The 17,583-nt window shown below is 37.3% G+C and overlaps 1 protein-coding gene, 2 long non-coding RNA genes and 1 pseudogene across 3 annotated transcripts; 2 read left to right on the top strand and 2 right to left on the bottom strand.

Moving 5' to 3' along the window:
- Positions 1–1,040: 1,040 nt before the first annotated feature.
- On the bottom strand, positions 1,041–2,460 carry LOC148927505 (uncharacterized). The gene is made up of 2 exons (XR_016128983.1): positions 2,326–2,460; positions 1,041–2,210 (listed from the first exon to the last, which is right to left on the bottom strand). It is a non-coding gene; the product is annotated as an uncharacterized LOC148927505 (long non-coding RNA).
- On the top strand, positions 1,364–4,380 carry LOC148927506 (Leucine-rich repeat protein kinase family protein). Its single transcript, XM_089057367.1, has 2 exons — positions 1,364–2,729; positions 3,430–4,380. Exons 1-2 carry the CDS (start codon positions 1,364–1,366, stop codon positions 3,990–3,992), a joined length of 1,929 nt encoding a protein of 642 aa, XP_088913493.1. The 3' UTR covers positions 3,993–4,380.
- An 8,450-nt stretch (positions 4,381–12,830) lies between these two features.
- On the bottom strand, positions 12,831–15,042 carry LOC148927507 (uncharacterized; annotated as a pseudogene).
- A 667-nt stretch (positions 15,043–15,709) lies between these two features.
- LOC148927508 (uncharacterized) lies at positions 15,710–17,176 on the top strand. Its single transcript, XR_016128732.1, has 2 exons — positions 15,710–15,876; positions 16,602–17,176. It is a non-coding gene; the product is annotated as an uncharacterized LOC148927508 (long non-coding RNA).
- Positions 17,177–17,583: the final 407 nt, after the last annotated feature.

Genomic DNA, 17,583 nt, shown 5'->3' on the forward strand with positions numbered 1-17,583 from the left:
CAGCACGATGACCCCGCCTCACGTTCGAGGAGTACGGATGGGCTTCAATGAGGTTCTAGCTAGAGAGACCTCAATGTGCAGCCAACAAGACCATACTCAGCTCATGAACGACATGATTCAAGAATTTTGGAAGCGTAACGGCCATTGAGAATTTATAGTTTTTTTTATTTCGTACTGTAATTTGAACTTTCAATGAAATGAAGTTGTTTTTGACGAACGGCCATTGAGAATACGCAGTCACCTCGTGATTGTTGGCGAACACCGGATCCTCCGAAACATCAATCCAGCATCTCGTCAAGACGATGGATTCGGGGTCGGAGTAGTTCGTCCTTCCCGGGGAGAACTCTTCACACACCTCCGTTGAAGGCAACTTCTGGGCACGTGCATTGGTCCGCTTCTTCTTGGTGGCGGAGCCCGACGCGGCGGCGGCGGCGGAGGGAGCGGCGGCGGCGGAGGGGCGGTGGGGAGAAGGCTCCATGTCGGACAGCCCGTACGAGTCGGTGCTGAAGTCGGGATCGTACTCGGTGTTGGTGTCGAATGGCCGGTATTCGTCGGGTTCTGCACCCGGCCATCGTGCACCACTGAACATCGGACTATTCGGATTTGGGTAATCTCCAGAATCCATTTTGCTTGAAATGTAGAAAATGTAATGTGAATTTGAGAGTGAAGAGAGTGAAAAATGAAGTGAAAATGAGAGGTATATATAGGTTTTGAAAATTGAATAAAATTTAAAAAAAAACGAAAACGCGTCGCATCGTCCACAGTGGCGGACGATGAGACGAACGATGGGGTATCCTCCGCACATCGTCCGCGGATGATGTATCGGGCGCGGACGATGGTTAACCCATCATCCGCGATGCTGCAGTGGCGGACGATGCATCATCCGTCGCATCGTCCGCACCACTGCGGATGCCCTTACAAAACAAGGAAGGGCCGAAAAGAAACCCTTCACCTGTACTTGGATAAAAAGAGTTATTTTTACAATTATGCTGGATTAAATTATGACAATTAATGGCGGAAGAAAAAATGTAGTAACACAATTTTAAAATTGAATATCTTACATTTACTCTTCTGTGCAGCTAAAAACTCCAGTGGAGAGACATCACCAACATCAAAAAGTTACAGTAATAAAAGAGAAAAAATGCACGAATACCAAAAATAAGAAAGAAGAAAAACCAATACATTTTTCAACACCTTTCTGCTTTCACGTGACATTTTTTGACCCACTTTGGCCTGTCTCCGCCAGCTGCTCCCCATTTCCATTTCCCACCACCCCTTTTCCGGCGCCCAATGCCTCCTCTTCTCCACCCAAATTAACCTCTTCTCCTTTTTAAAACCTTCCTTCACTCAAATTCAAAACACAATGCTTCTTTTCACACTCTTCTTCCTCCTCACCTCCGCCGCCGCCGCCGCCTCCCTCCCTCCCGACGCCGCCTCCCTGCTGGCCTTCAAGTCCTATGCCGACCTCGACGGCAAGCTCCTCTACACCACCAACGAGCGCTTCGACTTCTGCCACTGGCGCGGCGTCAAGTGCGCCCAGGGCCGCGTCGTCCGCTACGCCGTCGACGGCCTCGCTCTCCGAGGCACCGTCTCCGCCGCCTCCCTCTCCGGCCTCGACCAGCTCCGCGTCCTCAGCCTCCGAAACAACTCCCTCTCCGGCCCAATCCCCGACTTCTCCTCCCTCCTAAACCTCAAAACCCTATTTCTCGACCACAATCGCTTCTCCGGCGAGTTTCCGCTCTCGATTCTGGTCCTCCACCGCCTCCTAATCCTCGATTTGTCTCACAACAATTTCACCGGCTCGATTCCGCAAAACCTAACCGTTTTAGACCGGCTCGGATACCTCCGCCTCGACTCCAACCGATTTTCCGGCGAGATTCCTCCGTTGAACCAGTCGACTCTGGAGCTCTTCAATGTCTCCAACAACAACCTCACCGGTCCGATTCCGGTCACACCGACGCTGAAAAAGTTCAGGATATCCTCATTCGCGTACAATCGAGATCTATGCGGCGAAATCATCAATAAACCCTGCCGCGGCTATCCTTTCTTCAATTCCCCCTCCGACGCCGCGCCGCCGTCCTCGCCGCTCCTGCAAAACGCCCAATCGCAGCAAGGAATCACCGACATTTCCCCTCCCGCCGAGAAACGCCACCACAAAATCGTAGGCCTAATCCTAGGGCTAGTCACCGGCGCTCTGCTAGTCCTCGCCGCTGTTCTAAGCCTCGTCGCGTTAATCAGGAAAAGGAAAGAGGAAAACGAGGAGAGAGGAGAAGAAATTGAATCGAAAATTGAAAGCAATCTCGGCGAAGAAGACGGCAAACCTACCTCATTCATCTCGCTCCAGACGAATTCCGAAGCCTCTGAATCGAAAAAGGGGAAACAACCTCCGAGAATGATGAAGAGCGGCAACCTCACATTCTGCTCGGGCGAGGAGGAGCTGTACACGCTGGAGCAGCTGATGCGAGCGTCGGCCGAGCTGCTGGGGAGGGGCACCATTGGCACGACGTATAAAGCTGTGATGGCGAATCAGGTGGTGGTGTCGGTGAAGAGGTTGGATGCGTGCAAAACCGCAATAACGAGCGGGGAAGCATTCGAGCAGCATTTGGAGTGTGTTGGTGTGCTAAGGCATCCCAATCTGGTTCCACTCAGAGCTTATTTTCAGGCGAAGCAGGAGAGATTGATCATATTTGACTATCATCCCAATGGAAGCCTCTTCAATCTCATTCATGGTATGCTTTTACTTCTTACATTTTATATTTGGGTTTTGCTAATACTCCTATATAATTAATGCCATCTGCCATCTACATTTTGTTTACTTTTTGTGTTACTCTTAAATTATTGCCTCATGATTGATTGGCTTTGATTGGGATTGCACTCTAAGTAGAACAAGTCTATCTAGTCGCCAAAATATTAAGAAAAAAGATGTAATAGTAGTATTAAATAAATTGATAACAAAGTAGGAGAAAGTGAAAAATAGAAAGAGATTATGTGTTATATTTTGCCAAAATGGGAAATGATTCAACAACCATGGAATGGAGAGAGTATAATTTAGTCCATCTCCAACCATGCACCAAAACTCATTTTTAGTGTAGAAAACTTCTCCAACCATACACCAAACCCAAACTCATTTTCGGGTTTTCTATGGAACATATTTGGTGTTATTTCAAAAATTTTGTGAGAGTGGCATGGAAATCATGATATATCTAAATAAGGAAGTAATGAGTGACACGGGAATCAAATTTTAATTATTGCTTTACTACTCTTTCTCTGTCATCATAATCTTGGTTACTCATTTGTTTGCTTTTTTCACAATGATATGCATATCCGTGCAATTTTGTTCTTGACTGAAGTTACTTTTGAAGCTATAGATGACCAAAATGTTTATATAGTTGTTTATGTAATGCTTCTTCAAAACACTGTAACTTTCAGGTTCAAGATCAACGATGGCAAAGCCTCTTCACTGGACGTCATGCCTGAAAATCGCAGAAGACGTGGCTCAGGGCCTCGCCTACATCCATCAAGCATCGAAATTCGTCCACGGGAACCTTAAATCCTCGAACGTCCTTCTGGGGTCCGACTTTGAGGCCTGCATCACCGACTACTGCCTGGCCATGCTCGCAGACACCTCGGCGGAAGATGATCCCGACTTCGCCGGATACAGAGCTCCCGAGATCCGGAAGTCCGCACGCAGAGCCACTGCCAAAGCCGACGTCTATGCCTTTGGCATCCTGCTGGTGGAGCTCCTCTCGGGCAAGCCCCCGTCCCAGTACCCCTTGCTCGCGCCCCCTGATCTGGCCGACTGGGTCCGTGCAATGAGGGACGACGATAGGGAGGACGACATGCGGCTGCTGATGCTGGTCGAGGTAGCCAGCATCTGCAGCCTGACGTCGCCTGAGCAACGGCCGACGATGTGGCAGGTGTTGAAGATGATCACGAACATAAAGGAGATCATGGATGATAGCTCGAGAGATTTGGATCATGGCTACTTGTGACTTTTGTGAAATGGAGTTTTGGCTGCAGATCAAGAATCAAGATGAGATGAACTGCAACAAGGGTCCGACCCGGATGCTGTATACGGGTCGGTATGGATTTTGGAGTCACAAATATGTGATGTGATGCTTTGGAAGAGATTCAAGTGGCTATGTTTTGAAGCATAGGTTCCGACGAGATTGATTTGCGAAGAACCCAACTTTAGAAAATGTGGCTATCCAAGATTATTAGCTTTAGCATATGTCAATGGGTTTAAATTTAGTGTGACACAACTTTGGCTATTTTATTGCTTCCCTCCAAATGGTGAAGTTTTATGTAATATGGCTGTTATATTGAATCAAATCTATGATGTAGGTGGTCTATTGTTAAAGAAAATTGGGTAGTTTTATATTTTATTAGTTCTAATATCTTTTATATATCTCCCAAATAAGACGCATTTTAATTTTCAGAGATTCACTTTGTAGTTTCTCTATTCTATTTTTGTAACTTTATCTTGTCAATTAATACTATTCAAACTATCTCTCTTACCATTTAATTTTTAAATCTATTTTTTCTTTTCAATTAAACACATTAACCAACCACTTATAAAATCACAGGCAACATTAACCAACAACTTTTCAATTAAACACATTAACCAACAACTTATAAAATCACAGGCAACATTAACCAACAACTCATAAAATCACATGCCTGACTAAGAAATGTATTATTCAAATAATGTTTTGTTTCCTCTCTCACTTTATTATTACTTTAATTACATTTTTCTCTATCACATTAATGTTTTTCAAATATACTATCTCCATCCACAAAAAATAAATTATTTTTTTTTATCATTTTGGGTCGTCCATCAAAATTAGACTAATTTCTTAATATAGAAAGTTTTAAGCATTAAAATACTCCTATGAATAATATAGACCCTGCAATCCACCCATCCTGCTTCTCTCTTATTTATTCCTCATTTATCTTATTTTACCAATCGTACATTAAAACTTATATCATGCATAACTATGTTTATTTTTGGTGGACGGAGATAATATTTTTTTATCTTCATTGTATCCATCATAAATGACATGTATTCTTTTCAGGATATATCAACTAAAATGAGTTATTTCTTTTTTGGCAAAATATAGCACAATTCTTCTCCCATATTTTATTTCTTTCCTACTTTAGTGTCTGTTCACTTATCGTACTTTATTTCGGATGTTACTTTATTCTCTCTCCATTTAACTATCTAAACATCATTTTTTAAAATCTAGTGCTCCAAAAGATATGTCTCGCTAATTGATGATCATGGGAGCCGATACCGTGAAGCAAGTTAACCCAAACCCGTTGAAGACGCTAGCCAACGCGCTCGGTGACCTGGAAGAAGCTCGAAGACTTTATCGTGCTAGTGCAGAAGCTGCTGGACGAGGAAGAGGCAAAGACGAGGCTCGTGGATGGTTTCCAAGAGGCTCACCCGGACCAAGAGAGAATAATTATTTTGCTTAAAAAATTAAATAAGTCAACTACCTTAGGACGACCCGAAAATGAATATTACTCAACTATCATGGGATGAACTGACGTCGCAACGTTTCACGATTGGTAGCATATCTAGGTTGTTAATTTGTTGTATTCTGCAAGAACTTACTTAGTTATCACTGTGAAAGCCGCTCACAACTAATCTATTATGCAGAAGACTTAGACTACTTGAAATAATACCAAGTGGCTATGAGGCGAAAATTAAATAATTTTTTTTTACGAATAATGGGTGAGCGAATAAATTTAAATACTCCATCTATACCATTAAAAATTCAACGTTTTCCTTTTTGGATTGTTCCATTAAAAATAAAATGTTTCCTAAAATAGAAACAACTTTATCTCTACTTTTTTATCTCTCTTACTTTACTCTCTTTTTCTTAACTTACAAAATAACAAACTATATAAAATTTCATACTGATTCTCAAATATTTTATATTTAATGGGACAGAAATACGCTCTAATGTGAACCCAATTAATTTAATCAAAGTCTAATGTCCAATCAGTTACTAGAATTGGACCATCCTATTTTCTTTGACCAATTTAAGCCCAATTCAGCAAATAATATTTTCAGCCCAAATTTCCTATCCTTTCTGCGCCACTCTAGCGTGAAACATAGTACTTCCGTTACAATTAAAACTCTTTAGCCCATTAGTATACACTCCAATCATTCCAACATCAAGCACCACATTCAAACAATTGCAAGAAGGTTAGTCAACTGTTTTCGAGCCCGATTTCTTCCAATCTGTTGAGACAATCAATCACTCCATCTACAATCTGCCTCATTAATCCCAATCTTTGTTCAATCAACCTCAAAGAAATTTTATGGCAGTAAAAGAAGATAGAGAGGGAGGAAAAAGTTAGGCAGATTCTACGAGAAATTAATATCAATCACTTGTAATGGGACAGAGGCAGTGACGGTGGAACATTGGGGCCTGGGGGTACTGGCCCCGCATTGCTTGTTAAGTACTCCCTCCGTCCATGATTACAAGTTCATATTTCACATGACATAAGTTTTAAGTTTTAAGAAATGTAGTAGAAAGTAAGTGGAAAAATGTTAGTGTAAGGTAAGCCATATTTTTATATATTAGTTTTATAGTAAAACGTGAGTGAGATAGAGTTGGTGGAATGTAAGATATTTATTGGTGTATGGACGAAAATGATAAAATGAAACGTTTATTGGTGGATGAAGAGAGTTATATCTATATCTATGTGTTGGTGGAGTTGGTTTGACAGAGCTGGGGAATTATACCGAAATACCGAAATACCGGACTTACCGTACCGAAAAAATACCGAAAATACCATTTTTTCGGTATACCGTAGTTTTCGGTACGGTATCATACCGTACCGATCTCTATCGGTACGGTAACGGTATTAGATTTCTCATACCGCGGTATACCGAAGTTTCGGTATGCCGGTATATACCGGTATACCGAAGTTTCGGTATATACCGATGCTTCGGTATACCATGGTATACCGGTATACCGATTGATATATATATATATATATATATATATATATAAAATATGAATATATATTTATATATGTTATATTTAAACTTAAATTTAAAAAATTAAGAATTTTAAATATACAAAAATAAAAGAAATAAAATTGGGAACCCTATTTTCTGAAATCTCAAAAGTCTGTGTCTCAAACCTCAATCCCGCCCGCGCCGCTCAAAGTCTCAACTCTCAACTCTCAAACCCTCACGAGGTCACCGTCTTGCTCCGCCGATTCAGCCGGCCCAACCTCTGCTCCGCAGCGCCACCACGAGGTCGCCGTCTCGCTCGCCAATTCAGCCGGTGTCCACAAGCTCGCCGCTCAGCTCCACCATAAGCTCGTCGCTCACCTCGAAGCTGCTTCATCAGGTAATCTTAATTTATTCATTACTTCATTTATAGTCCTTATTAGATACTACATACTCAAATGGAAAGGGATTTGTTACTTTCTTTGGTGTTGCTATTTTGGAGATTATGAATTTAAAATTCTAGTATTAAGTATTAACTACCATATTAGTCAATTTACCTTGCAAATGCCTCTCAATTCGATCACCAGCTGGCCCTTTAATTGAATGTGCTCTTGAGCAGCTCACAGATTTTGCTAAGTATCAATTAATTAATTAATGGAAGAGCTTAATTTTTAAACAGAGTTTATACGTGCTAGTGACTACTGAGTGCTCCTATTGTATCAAGAAGTTTTTGTTTTCCGGCAGTGATATCATATCCGACAGTATTACAATAATCTGAAAATTCTTAAGACACAGTAGTGAGGTGAATTTTTGAGACTAGATCTAACAGTTAGTGCAAACTGAATTAAGTAAAATGGGGCATAAATAGACTAGAAATAATAATTTGTGTGATGAAATGATAGAATGGTGAAGAGGGCAATGAGCAGAGTGGAACAGTGCAACAATGCAGCTTCAGATTGCTTGACTGGTTTGCTGCTGATTCTGTTGTTGTAAGACTAACTATGTTGTTATCTTTTCAGAATGGAATCAGAGTCTTCTCATGCGCTTCCTAATCCACCTATTCATGAACCATCAAAAACAGTTGACACATCAACAGTTGATGGTGGTACTAGTCGAAAGCGAGCAATAGAAGATTCGACAGAAAAGCCTCCTCTAGCTCCTAAAAAGAAGAAGCGTAGCCCATACTGGGATCATTGCGACTTTAGAGTTAAGTGCATCGAAAACCCCTACATCTCATTTGATTGCAGTTTCGATGTTTGCTATACAAATTGAGATTGAGAAAAAGTGCAGTGATTATTCAGATCCGATTCTGTCAGATATTGCAAAAGCAATGAAGGTGAAGTTTGAAAAATACTGGGGGGAATGGAATAAGATGAATCCACTGATATTTATTGCTAGTGTTCTGGATCCGAGAAACAAGCTTAAAATGCTCATGGTAAGCGTCAAGAAATTGAGAGGCAAGCAATTGAGAGACAATGATCAAGAGCTTCAAGAGTTATGTGATCGTTTTAAAAATGATTTGGTGTGTTTGTGGGGAGAGTATAAAGGAGTGACTGATACCTCCTCCTCTAAGACTCAGAAGCTGTACCTACAAGATGTGGACAATGTTGATGACAATATCAGCCAAAGTGGATTGCATCTCTTTGATGAAATTTACAATGGAGTGCAAGAAGAAGTTTCTCAAGACCAACTTAAGCAAATATCTAACGAAGTGGATAAGTATCTAGCTGATGAGATGGAGCAGCGTGATCCTTCTTTTGATCTTTTGGATTGGTGGAAAGGAAGTGAAACTAGATATCCAATCCTTTCACTCATTGCAAAAGATATCTTTGCAATTCCAAGTTCCACAGTTGCTAGTGAATCTGCTTTCAGCTTAGGTAAAAGAGTTGTGGATCCTTTTAGGACTAGCTTGAGTCCAAAGATGGTGGAGGCATTAGTGTGCACGAACGATTGGCTCAATGCAGATAAGTTCAGTTTATATAGGGATCCAACTGATGATGACCTTGATTTGTATAGAGAAATAGAAGAAATTGAAAAAAGTAAGTATTACTTATTTACTTTAATTTATGAAGTTTCTTTGTCTTATATATATTAACTATTGGTTTGTTTTTTTTAGATGCCAGCATGAATCAAGATGATTCTCAAGTTTTATCAACTACTTCATCCAACAATTTGAATTGATCAGGTACTAATTTTATTCAAGAAATTTCATCTTCTACTTTTTTTTGAACTGTTGGCAGTAGATGGGATCATGGGAGTCATGGGACAGAGAGTCTGAGAGCCAAAATGATTCATGCTTATGAAGCTTATTGCAAAAGATATGTGTAATGCATGTATTTGATTAAAATATATAACTGTAATGGCAGTAACTGGAATTTAAGGTGTTGCACTACTAGTTAATAATTTGAAATAGCAATTCTTGTATTCTACTTGATTCTCAAGTATTCATTTATCCTATGGTAGTTGTTTTCTAGATATTCATAGGTACACGTATTATACTAATCATCTACTAGTATAAATTGTGTTGTATAATAATCAAATACTCCATTTATTACGGATGTATCAAATTATGTTTATGGTCCCTCCTCAACCCAAAACCATTTATTTCAGTATTTAATTAACTATATGAAAACACCATTTGTTGCTTGTTAATGAGTTCTTTTCCGTATTTTGATTATGTGACATAATTAATCTCTATTTCTTGTTTCTAAACAGCAGGTTGGATCCATTTTCAGTCCTGTCTACAAGTGATGTCTTTTAACAAACTCACCAACAAGGTTGCAAGAAATGAAGATGATGTTGCTCTTGATTTTATAATTTGTTAGAATGATGTATGAACAAGATTTGACTGTGATGAGTTTGATTATTTTGGACTTTTTGAAGTAGTTGAAAACTAGATTATTTATTTTGGATATAATAGATTTTTTCACGGTATAACGGTATAACGGTATGCCGTACCGCAAAACACGATATAACGGTATATCGGAATACCATATCGCAGTTCGGTATACCGTAAAAGTACGGTATACCGAAATGCGGTACGGTATACCGATAACACGGTATGGTAACGGTATGGAAAACTGCCATACCGAATTTCCGGTATACCGAACTCCGGTATACCGAAACTTACGGTACGATATCGGTATGGTTTTTGTCATACCGTTACTTTCGGTACGGTATACGGTATGGCACCCCGGATACGGTATACCGTACCAAACCACCCCTAGGTTTGAGCGCCAGTTACTTGCCTTGAGGAGTTTGAGACTCCTTGATCACGAGTTTAGCACTCCTTCATCTCAAACTTTTTTTTCATCAACATTTTTCATATATTCCTTTGGGTATTTTCCCTTGTAGTTTATTACTTAGGGGTGTGATAATACTATTTTTTCTTAAACTGCTAACTTGCAAACTCATCAATAGAGAGTATTAAAAATGTCAACACAAATTTTTGTTATATTTTAATATATCGTGTTGACATTTTAAATATCAATGTCAACACAGTGTATTAAAATATCAATTAAATTTATGTTGACATTTCAATGTGTTATAGTGTTGACATTTTCTGCGTTGATGAGTTAATAGAGTTAGCAACGTATCACACCTCTTATTACTTATATTAGGTATTTTTTGTATATTGCTTAGGTATATATCCTTAACATTTTTCATATATTTCCTTGTTATTCTCAATAATCTCTGTTTTTGTTTTCTTCTTTCTTTTCACTATTTTTTGTTTTCTATATTTTCTATGATACATGTATTTTTTTTAGAATTCTTTAAATTCTATAAAATATGTAGTGGAGCACATCTTTTAGAATTATTATTACCATCATCAATTTCTAGGTTATGGATCAGTCGTTTATGATAATAAGATATTCCATATCTTAATTTATCCAGTAAAATTAAAAAATGTTACTAAATTTTATAAAATAAATATTTATATATTTAATTGAATAAGTATTCGTAGACTTTGTTAATACTAAATGTGTTAAGGGGAGGGAGTGATCAATTGCTAACTCATCATTTAATTGCTAACTACAACTAATTTAAGGCCATAGGATTTTAGAAAACGTGTGGTCTACAATTTGCCACGTATAATTTTCGTTTTTATTAATAAAATCAAAAAAGATAAAAAAAAACTTCAAATTAGGGTTTTGGATGAAAATGTCAATATAGTGTTTCGAAAATATCAACACAATGCTTTGAGAATGTCAACACAATGCTTTAAGAATGTTAACCCATTGCTTATATTGACATTCTACATGTATTATATTGACATATTTTATATAGTATGTTGACATTTCTGCTGTACGTAAAACTTAAAAATTTTCGAAACTTTTTTCAAATTTTGACGTCGGAACATATGCATGTATGATATCGTTGGAGTCCTTATAAAATTATCTTTAATTTGATATATGTTATATGAGTTTAAAGTTTTGAAATTTCTTTTAAAAGTTAGTTATAACTAAACATGTAGTTAATTGACATTAATACCCATATTGATAATTTTTGGAATTAATCATGTGGCCTTATTGACGTTTTTCGTTGATTGTATTGACATTTAGGGATTGATGATCTAAGCTCCTTAATTGAATATCTAAGGACTATTATTTAGTTGTAGTTAGCAATTAAGTTATGCGTTAGCAATATAACACTCCTCAATGTGTTAATATATCAAATAATACAAGTATATTTCATTTTAAATTATGCTCTTTATTTATAATTTTTTTTTTATTTATCACTGTGACTGGAAAATGGCAGCGCGACCTAAAAAAAACACTCCAAATTTGGGCCTCTGACATAAAATATTTTGCTCCGTCACTAAAGATAGGAATACTTGAATAAACATAGGAATACTTGAATAATGCATTACTTAATTTACATTCTCATAGTATGCTATCGATATCGTACCGAATTACCAATCTCTTAATACCATTATTTTCAATGCAACCTCCTCCCTAAATTAGTCCAATGTTAGCTCATATATTGGGGAATTCTATATATATTTTACAATTAGATAGTTTTCGAATTCGAAATTAAATATTAGGGTGCAAGAGGGTTAATTGGGCCGCAGGCCCATTTTGTTTATTGAAGGAAACAACCCCCTTGCCCCACTTCCACAATTGGAATTTGTCATCTACATCAACCCAATTTCATCATAATATAAATCATTTTTTAATAATTGTATTTAATTTTTAATTTGCATATATAAGTAAAGTGGTTTTGATCCATGCAAAACTAGATCTAAATACAAAAATACAGAATAAAATTATAAATAGGGTTTAGTTTTAGGTCATTTTAATAAAGGATGCTCTAAAATAATCTAACAATGACATCCAATCCAAATATTATAAAGACCACGATTTAAACTGCATTTTTGGATTTAGATATATTTTTATTTGAATAAAAAAAATCCTATAAGTATCTATTCGTTTATGCTGCCCAAAAATCCTCCTGATCTAGGCCCAATCTATTTAATGCTCATTGTTTCAAGGTATTAGACTACTTTTTAGCATTTATGATATAGGAATGGCAATGATGATAATATTAATGAATCTGACCGTGGCTTAGTTGAGTTAGGAAATTTTATTCTATTTTTAACATTGGTTTCTTGTCACATAATCTACATACATACATCCTGTCACACAGTGAATTTCATTTCACCTTCTCTTTATGAATTCACAACTCACGTCTGTGAACAGTGGCGGATCCAGGAATTTATATTCAGGGATACGAGTCATATGATAAATCATTATATAACATACCAAAAATAAAACTAATACTAATAGAAATATGTTCTGAAATATTATAAAATTTTAGAGTCATACATTTCAAAATACAAAAATAAACTACATTATATCTAATTTATTTTTCGACGAGTCTTCATTGCTTCAAAACGATTCACTACATCGTCATCGGATACTTGTAGAAACACATCTTTCTCAATGAAAGTGACCAAACAATCATTCAAAGGTTGATCGCCCATACTATTTCGCAACTTATTCTTCACAAACGTCATTCCAGAAAACACTCTCTCTACACTTGCAGTGGCAACCGGAAGAATCAAAATCAACTTGATAAGCAAAGCCACACGTGAATAAACCACATCTCTTTTTGTTTCAACAAGCTTCACCAAAAGAGAACTAATATCTCGCAAATTCCGAAAGTCTTCATCACTTCTCACATCTCCAATGAATAAATCAAGTTGGCACTCAAGCTCCATCAAATCAATGTTTGAAAAATCGGAAGGATAAAAAGTGGCTAGTTTGAGTACCTTTTCCTTGTCAAAAGAAGAGAAGTCATCTTTAGGATTGAAGCAAGCCATACATCTGAGCAACTCCATATTAACTTTATCGAATCGATTATCAAGTTCTTGAAGTAATAAGTCAATCACTTTGATAAACACATCAACACGAAAATGATGAAGATATGAAACTTGTTGAATAAAACTTTTGATCTTCCATGAGGGCTATATTGAGCTTTCATATCCGGAACAACAATGCCATGTTTATTGCAAATTGAGATTACCTTGTTCAAGTGAATCTCCCATCCATCCTCCCTCATTTTCTGTAGTTGATCTTTAGTTAGAGTGACAAGCCTCATAGCATTAATGATGTCTTGATCTCTTCTTTGCAAAGCAAGACACAAATCGTTAGTGTACCCAAATATAGTAGTCATTAGTTGTGCCATAAACACGAAATCAAATGACTCTAGTAAGTACAAAATGCCTTGAGCTTTTCCCTTATCACTGAAAATTGAATCTTTCTTTCCAATCATCGTAAGAACTTCAAAAATCATAGAAAACAAGTCCATGATATTCAAAAGAGTCTTGTAGTGAGAACCCCAACGAGTGTCTCCAGGCCTCTTCAAACTAAGTTCTTGATTCAACCCCGATCCTGATTCAAGTTCACCAACTTCCAACGCTTGAGCAACTTTTTGTGCTTGAATGTCGCGAATCAATTCATTTCTCTTACAAGAAACTCCAATTACATTCAACAAAATTCCAACAGTTTCAAAAAGCCAACTACAATCATCGTTCTTTTTTGAAATGGCTACCAATGTTAGTTGAAGCTGGTGGGCAAAGCAATGTACGTAGTAAATGCTTGGAGTATCTTTCATGATCAAAGTCTTGAGTCCATTTATCTCACCCTTCATGTTACTAGCCCCATCATATCCTTGTCCTCGAATCTTGGATGGGCTTAATGAATGTTCAATAAGTAAAGTCATAATTGCACTTCTAAGAGACAAAGATGTAGTACCACCAACATGCACAAGACCAATGAATCGTTCAACTACCTTTCCCCTTTTCTTTTCAACATAGCGCAAACAAAGAGCCAATTGTTCCTTTTGGGACACATCACTAGATTCATCGGCTAATATAGCAAAGTAGTCATCACCAAGATCATCCACAATTATCTTCATTGTTTCTTTAGCACAACAATTGATGATGTCTTTTTGAATAGTTGGAGATGTCAATTGACAATTTCTAGGGGCATTTTCCAAAGTCACTTTTGAAATAACTTCATTATGTGACTTCAACCATTTTAAAAGTTCAATAAAATTTTCCCTATTAAGGGAATCTTCACCTTCCCTATGACCACGAAATGTCATGCCTTGTCCCAATAGGTAACGTAAACAAGAAATTGAAATCTTCAAGCGAACATTATACTCTTTGTTAATCACATCACTAACATTATCTAAAGAAACCAGAATCGATTTCTTTTTGCCATTCCTAAAGTTCACATATTTCTCATAAGCAAGATTATGAGCACTTCTAACTCCACCAATATGTTTTATAAATCATTCCGGCTTATTCCACGACTTAAATTCACAAATGCATCTCCCCCTGCATGTCCAACTTCATTCTTGAACAAGTAGCAAACAAAACAAAATGCAACATCTTCATCCATACTATATTCAAGCCAATCCCATCTATCAAACCATGAAACCATAAACCGACGACGCGAACCTCCAACTTCTTTTTGAGGAAAAGAAAAAGTTCTTGGCTGACAAGGTTTTCTAAGAATATACGCTATCCTAATTGTATCTCGGTCATTTGGGGGATATTTCATTATAGCAGTTCTTCTAATAGGATCATGATGAAGTTTTTCGATATCATAAATCAATTCTTCCTCATGTAATGGAACACTAGCATCTGAAGGAGATACAATACCAATTGAAGCCGGAGAGCTTGAAGGTGGGGAGCTTGCAGCCGAAGGGCTTGAAGGTGGAGAGCTTGAAGCCGGAGAGCTTGAACTATCATGAGTTTTTCTCCTTTTGGACATAAATTGTCGAAGATCGGATTGTTTTCTCATTACTTTATTTCCTGCACACGATGTCATTACAAAATTTGTCAAAATCAATATTGACCATTCAATTCTAATATTGTGAATTCACAACAATTATAACTAGACATCAAAAACAACTTTATCATAGAAGTCAGAATATCAAATTTTTAAAATTGAAACACAATAATTTAGAATCGAAACAACAATTAAGCACTGCTATTTAAAATTAAATACTAGTGCATTTAATACTCTATAATCCCTAAAATAATACATAATTGAGAATTTCTCATCCACAAATAATTGGAAGCGTGGCTATTTTCAATTCACGCCAATTCCAAGACAATAAGATAGAGTCATAAAGTGTAAAGTATTATTCTATTTGCACAAGCTGCCAAAATCCTAAATTATTTAATGAACTAACTTTTTACACCTAATCAATTCACTCACTTTTTCAACACTTTCACAAAGTGTTAGAGAAAATTGGGGCGGCGAGTCACGGAAGAAGGCAAGAATAACCAGGGTTGGAGAGAAGCAGTCGGCGCCCGGCGGCGGCGGAAGAAGGCAAGAAGAAGCAGAAGCAGAAGCAGTCGGGCGGTTTTCAATTGGGGATGGCAGTAGGTTTGTTAATTTTACCTTGTTCTATAAAAGAGCTTTAACACTCTTTGATTTATTAAATATATTTTATTTCTTTTCCAATATTTATTAGAGGAATAACCAAATAGGGGAACATTATATATAATCTTATTAATATAAAATCAGATTTTGTATTTAAATATATAATACTACTATTTTTTTTTGGGGTACACTCGTACCCCCTTGCTCCTTACTCCCTCCGCCACTATTTGTGGATTAACTCTGAAATTGCTCACTCGTGTCTCACACATAGAGGTTAGGTTACAATTCTTAAAATTTAATATAGATTAAGAATTACACCATTCGTTCCAAACATTGTTCATCTCAAATAAAACAATACATACCTGTTAGCACGAAAATTAAGAAAGTAGTGTTTTAACGTATGTCAAGAGTCGTATGTCAAGAGTCATGTGAACTATTACTCCATCCGCTTCTCATTAGTTGTCCACTTTTACCATTTTTGGCCATTTTCATTTTTTTTTATCATAAATGGTAAGTATTTCTCACATTCTACTGACCTATTTTACACAAATTTTATTATAAAATTAATATATAAAAGTAGGATCCATATGATATGCTCGGATTTTGCACTGTTTTAAGGCCATTATTTGGTCCGTTTTTTATGTCAAAATCATGTTACATGTCTATTATTTGCATATTTATACATTTTCGTATTTTGACGTGTTTTGTGAGAAATGTGCATATTTTAGCCGAAAAAGAGAGTCAAAACGCAAAGTCTGGAAATTTGGAGTTCAGACGGCGACGGGCGACTGCCGCAAGGTGTACGACGACTGCCGGCCAGTGAAGTGCAGCGGCCCGCCTCGGAATTTTGTGCTTGAAACGGAGTCTCGTCCGACGACCGCCGGAGAAGGTTCGGCGGCCCGCCGTGAAAAGGCGGCGAATCCGATAGCCCTAGATTCTGCTCCAAGATTCATATTTTGAAGATCTTTTCCTTCTATGATGAGGAGTGACTTTCCCCTATAAATAAGACCTCAAGCTTCATCAAATTAGAGCTTCTTTTTGCAACATAATTCCCAGAGATTAAAAGCTAGAGTACTTCATTGTGCAAGGAGTTGAAGTAGGATTCAAGAACATCAAGAACGACAAGGATTCAACCTACAGGTTTTATTTGCTTTAGTTTTACGTTCCTCTTGTTTTCCCTTGAATCTATGTGTTTAGATTATTCCATTATGTGTAACTAAACTCATAGGATTCTAGGGATGTGTTAGTAACGACTTTGATTATACAATTCCTTTTTCTATTTAATATCCGTCTTTTTTTTTTACTTTGTTTCTTCCCTAAGTTATTTTTTACGCTTCGGGTCTGAGTGACGCATTCTGTGTTGATCCAACATAACTTGCTTCATAACTGTGAGAAAGTTCTAGCGAGTTAGGTCCACTTAGTAGACACTACAATTAGCTTCTTTTAAAACGACAATGTTAATTGAGAGTGGGGACTTTTTAAGGGTCTTAGGAGCTTTTCGGAGTTACGTGTTAGGATTGACAACCCTAATGTTAGTAATCAACGTTTGCATCGCATGAGCATAAGCTAGGTGACTCGTTCTATCAAAGTGATAACTATGCTAGGGTATTGTAGTTGGAATTTGTATAACCATTACTGTGAACGCACATCCCTAGAATTCTCTTATCTCTATACTTTTATCTCCGTGATTTATCTGCAACAAGTTGTTTA

The sequence above is a fragment of the Salvia hispanica genome, chromosome 4 (genome assembly GCF_029641045.1).
Source record: "Salvia hispanica isolate PSC_SH4W2 chromosome 4, Shi_PSC_v1, whole genome shotgun sequence".
NCBI classification, from domain to species: domain Eukaryota; kingdom Viridiplantae; phylum Streptophyta; class Magnoliopsida; order Lamiales; family Lamiaceae; genus Salvia; species Salvia hispanica.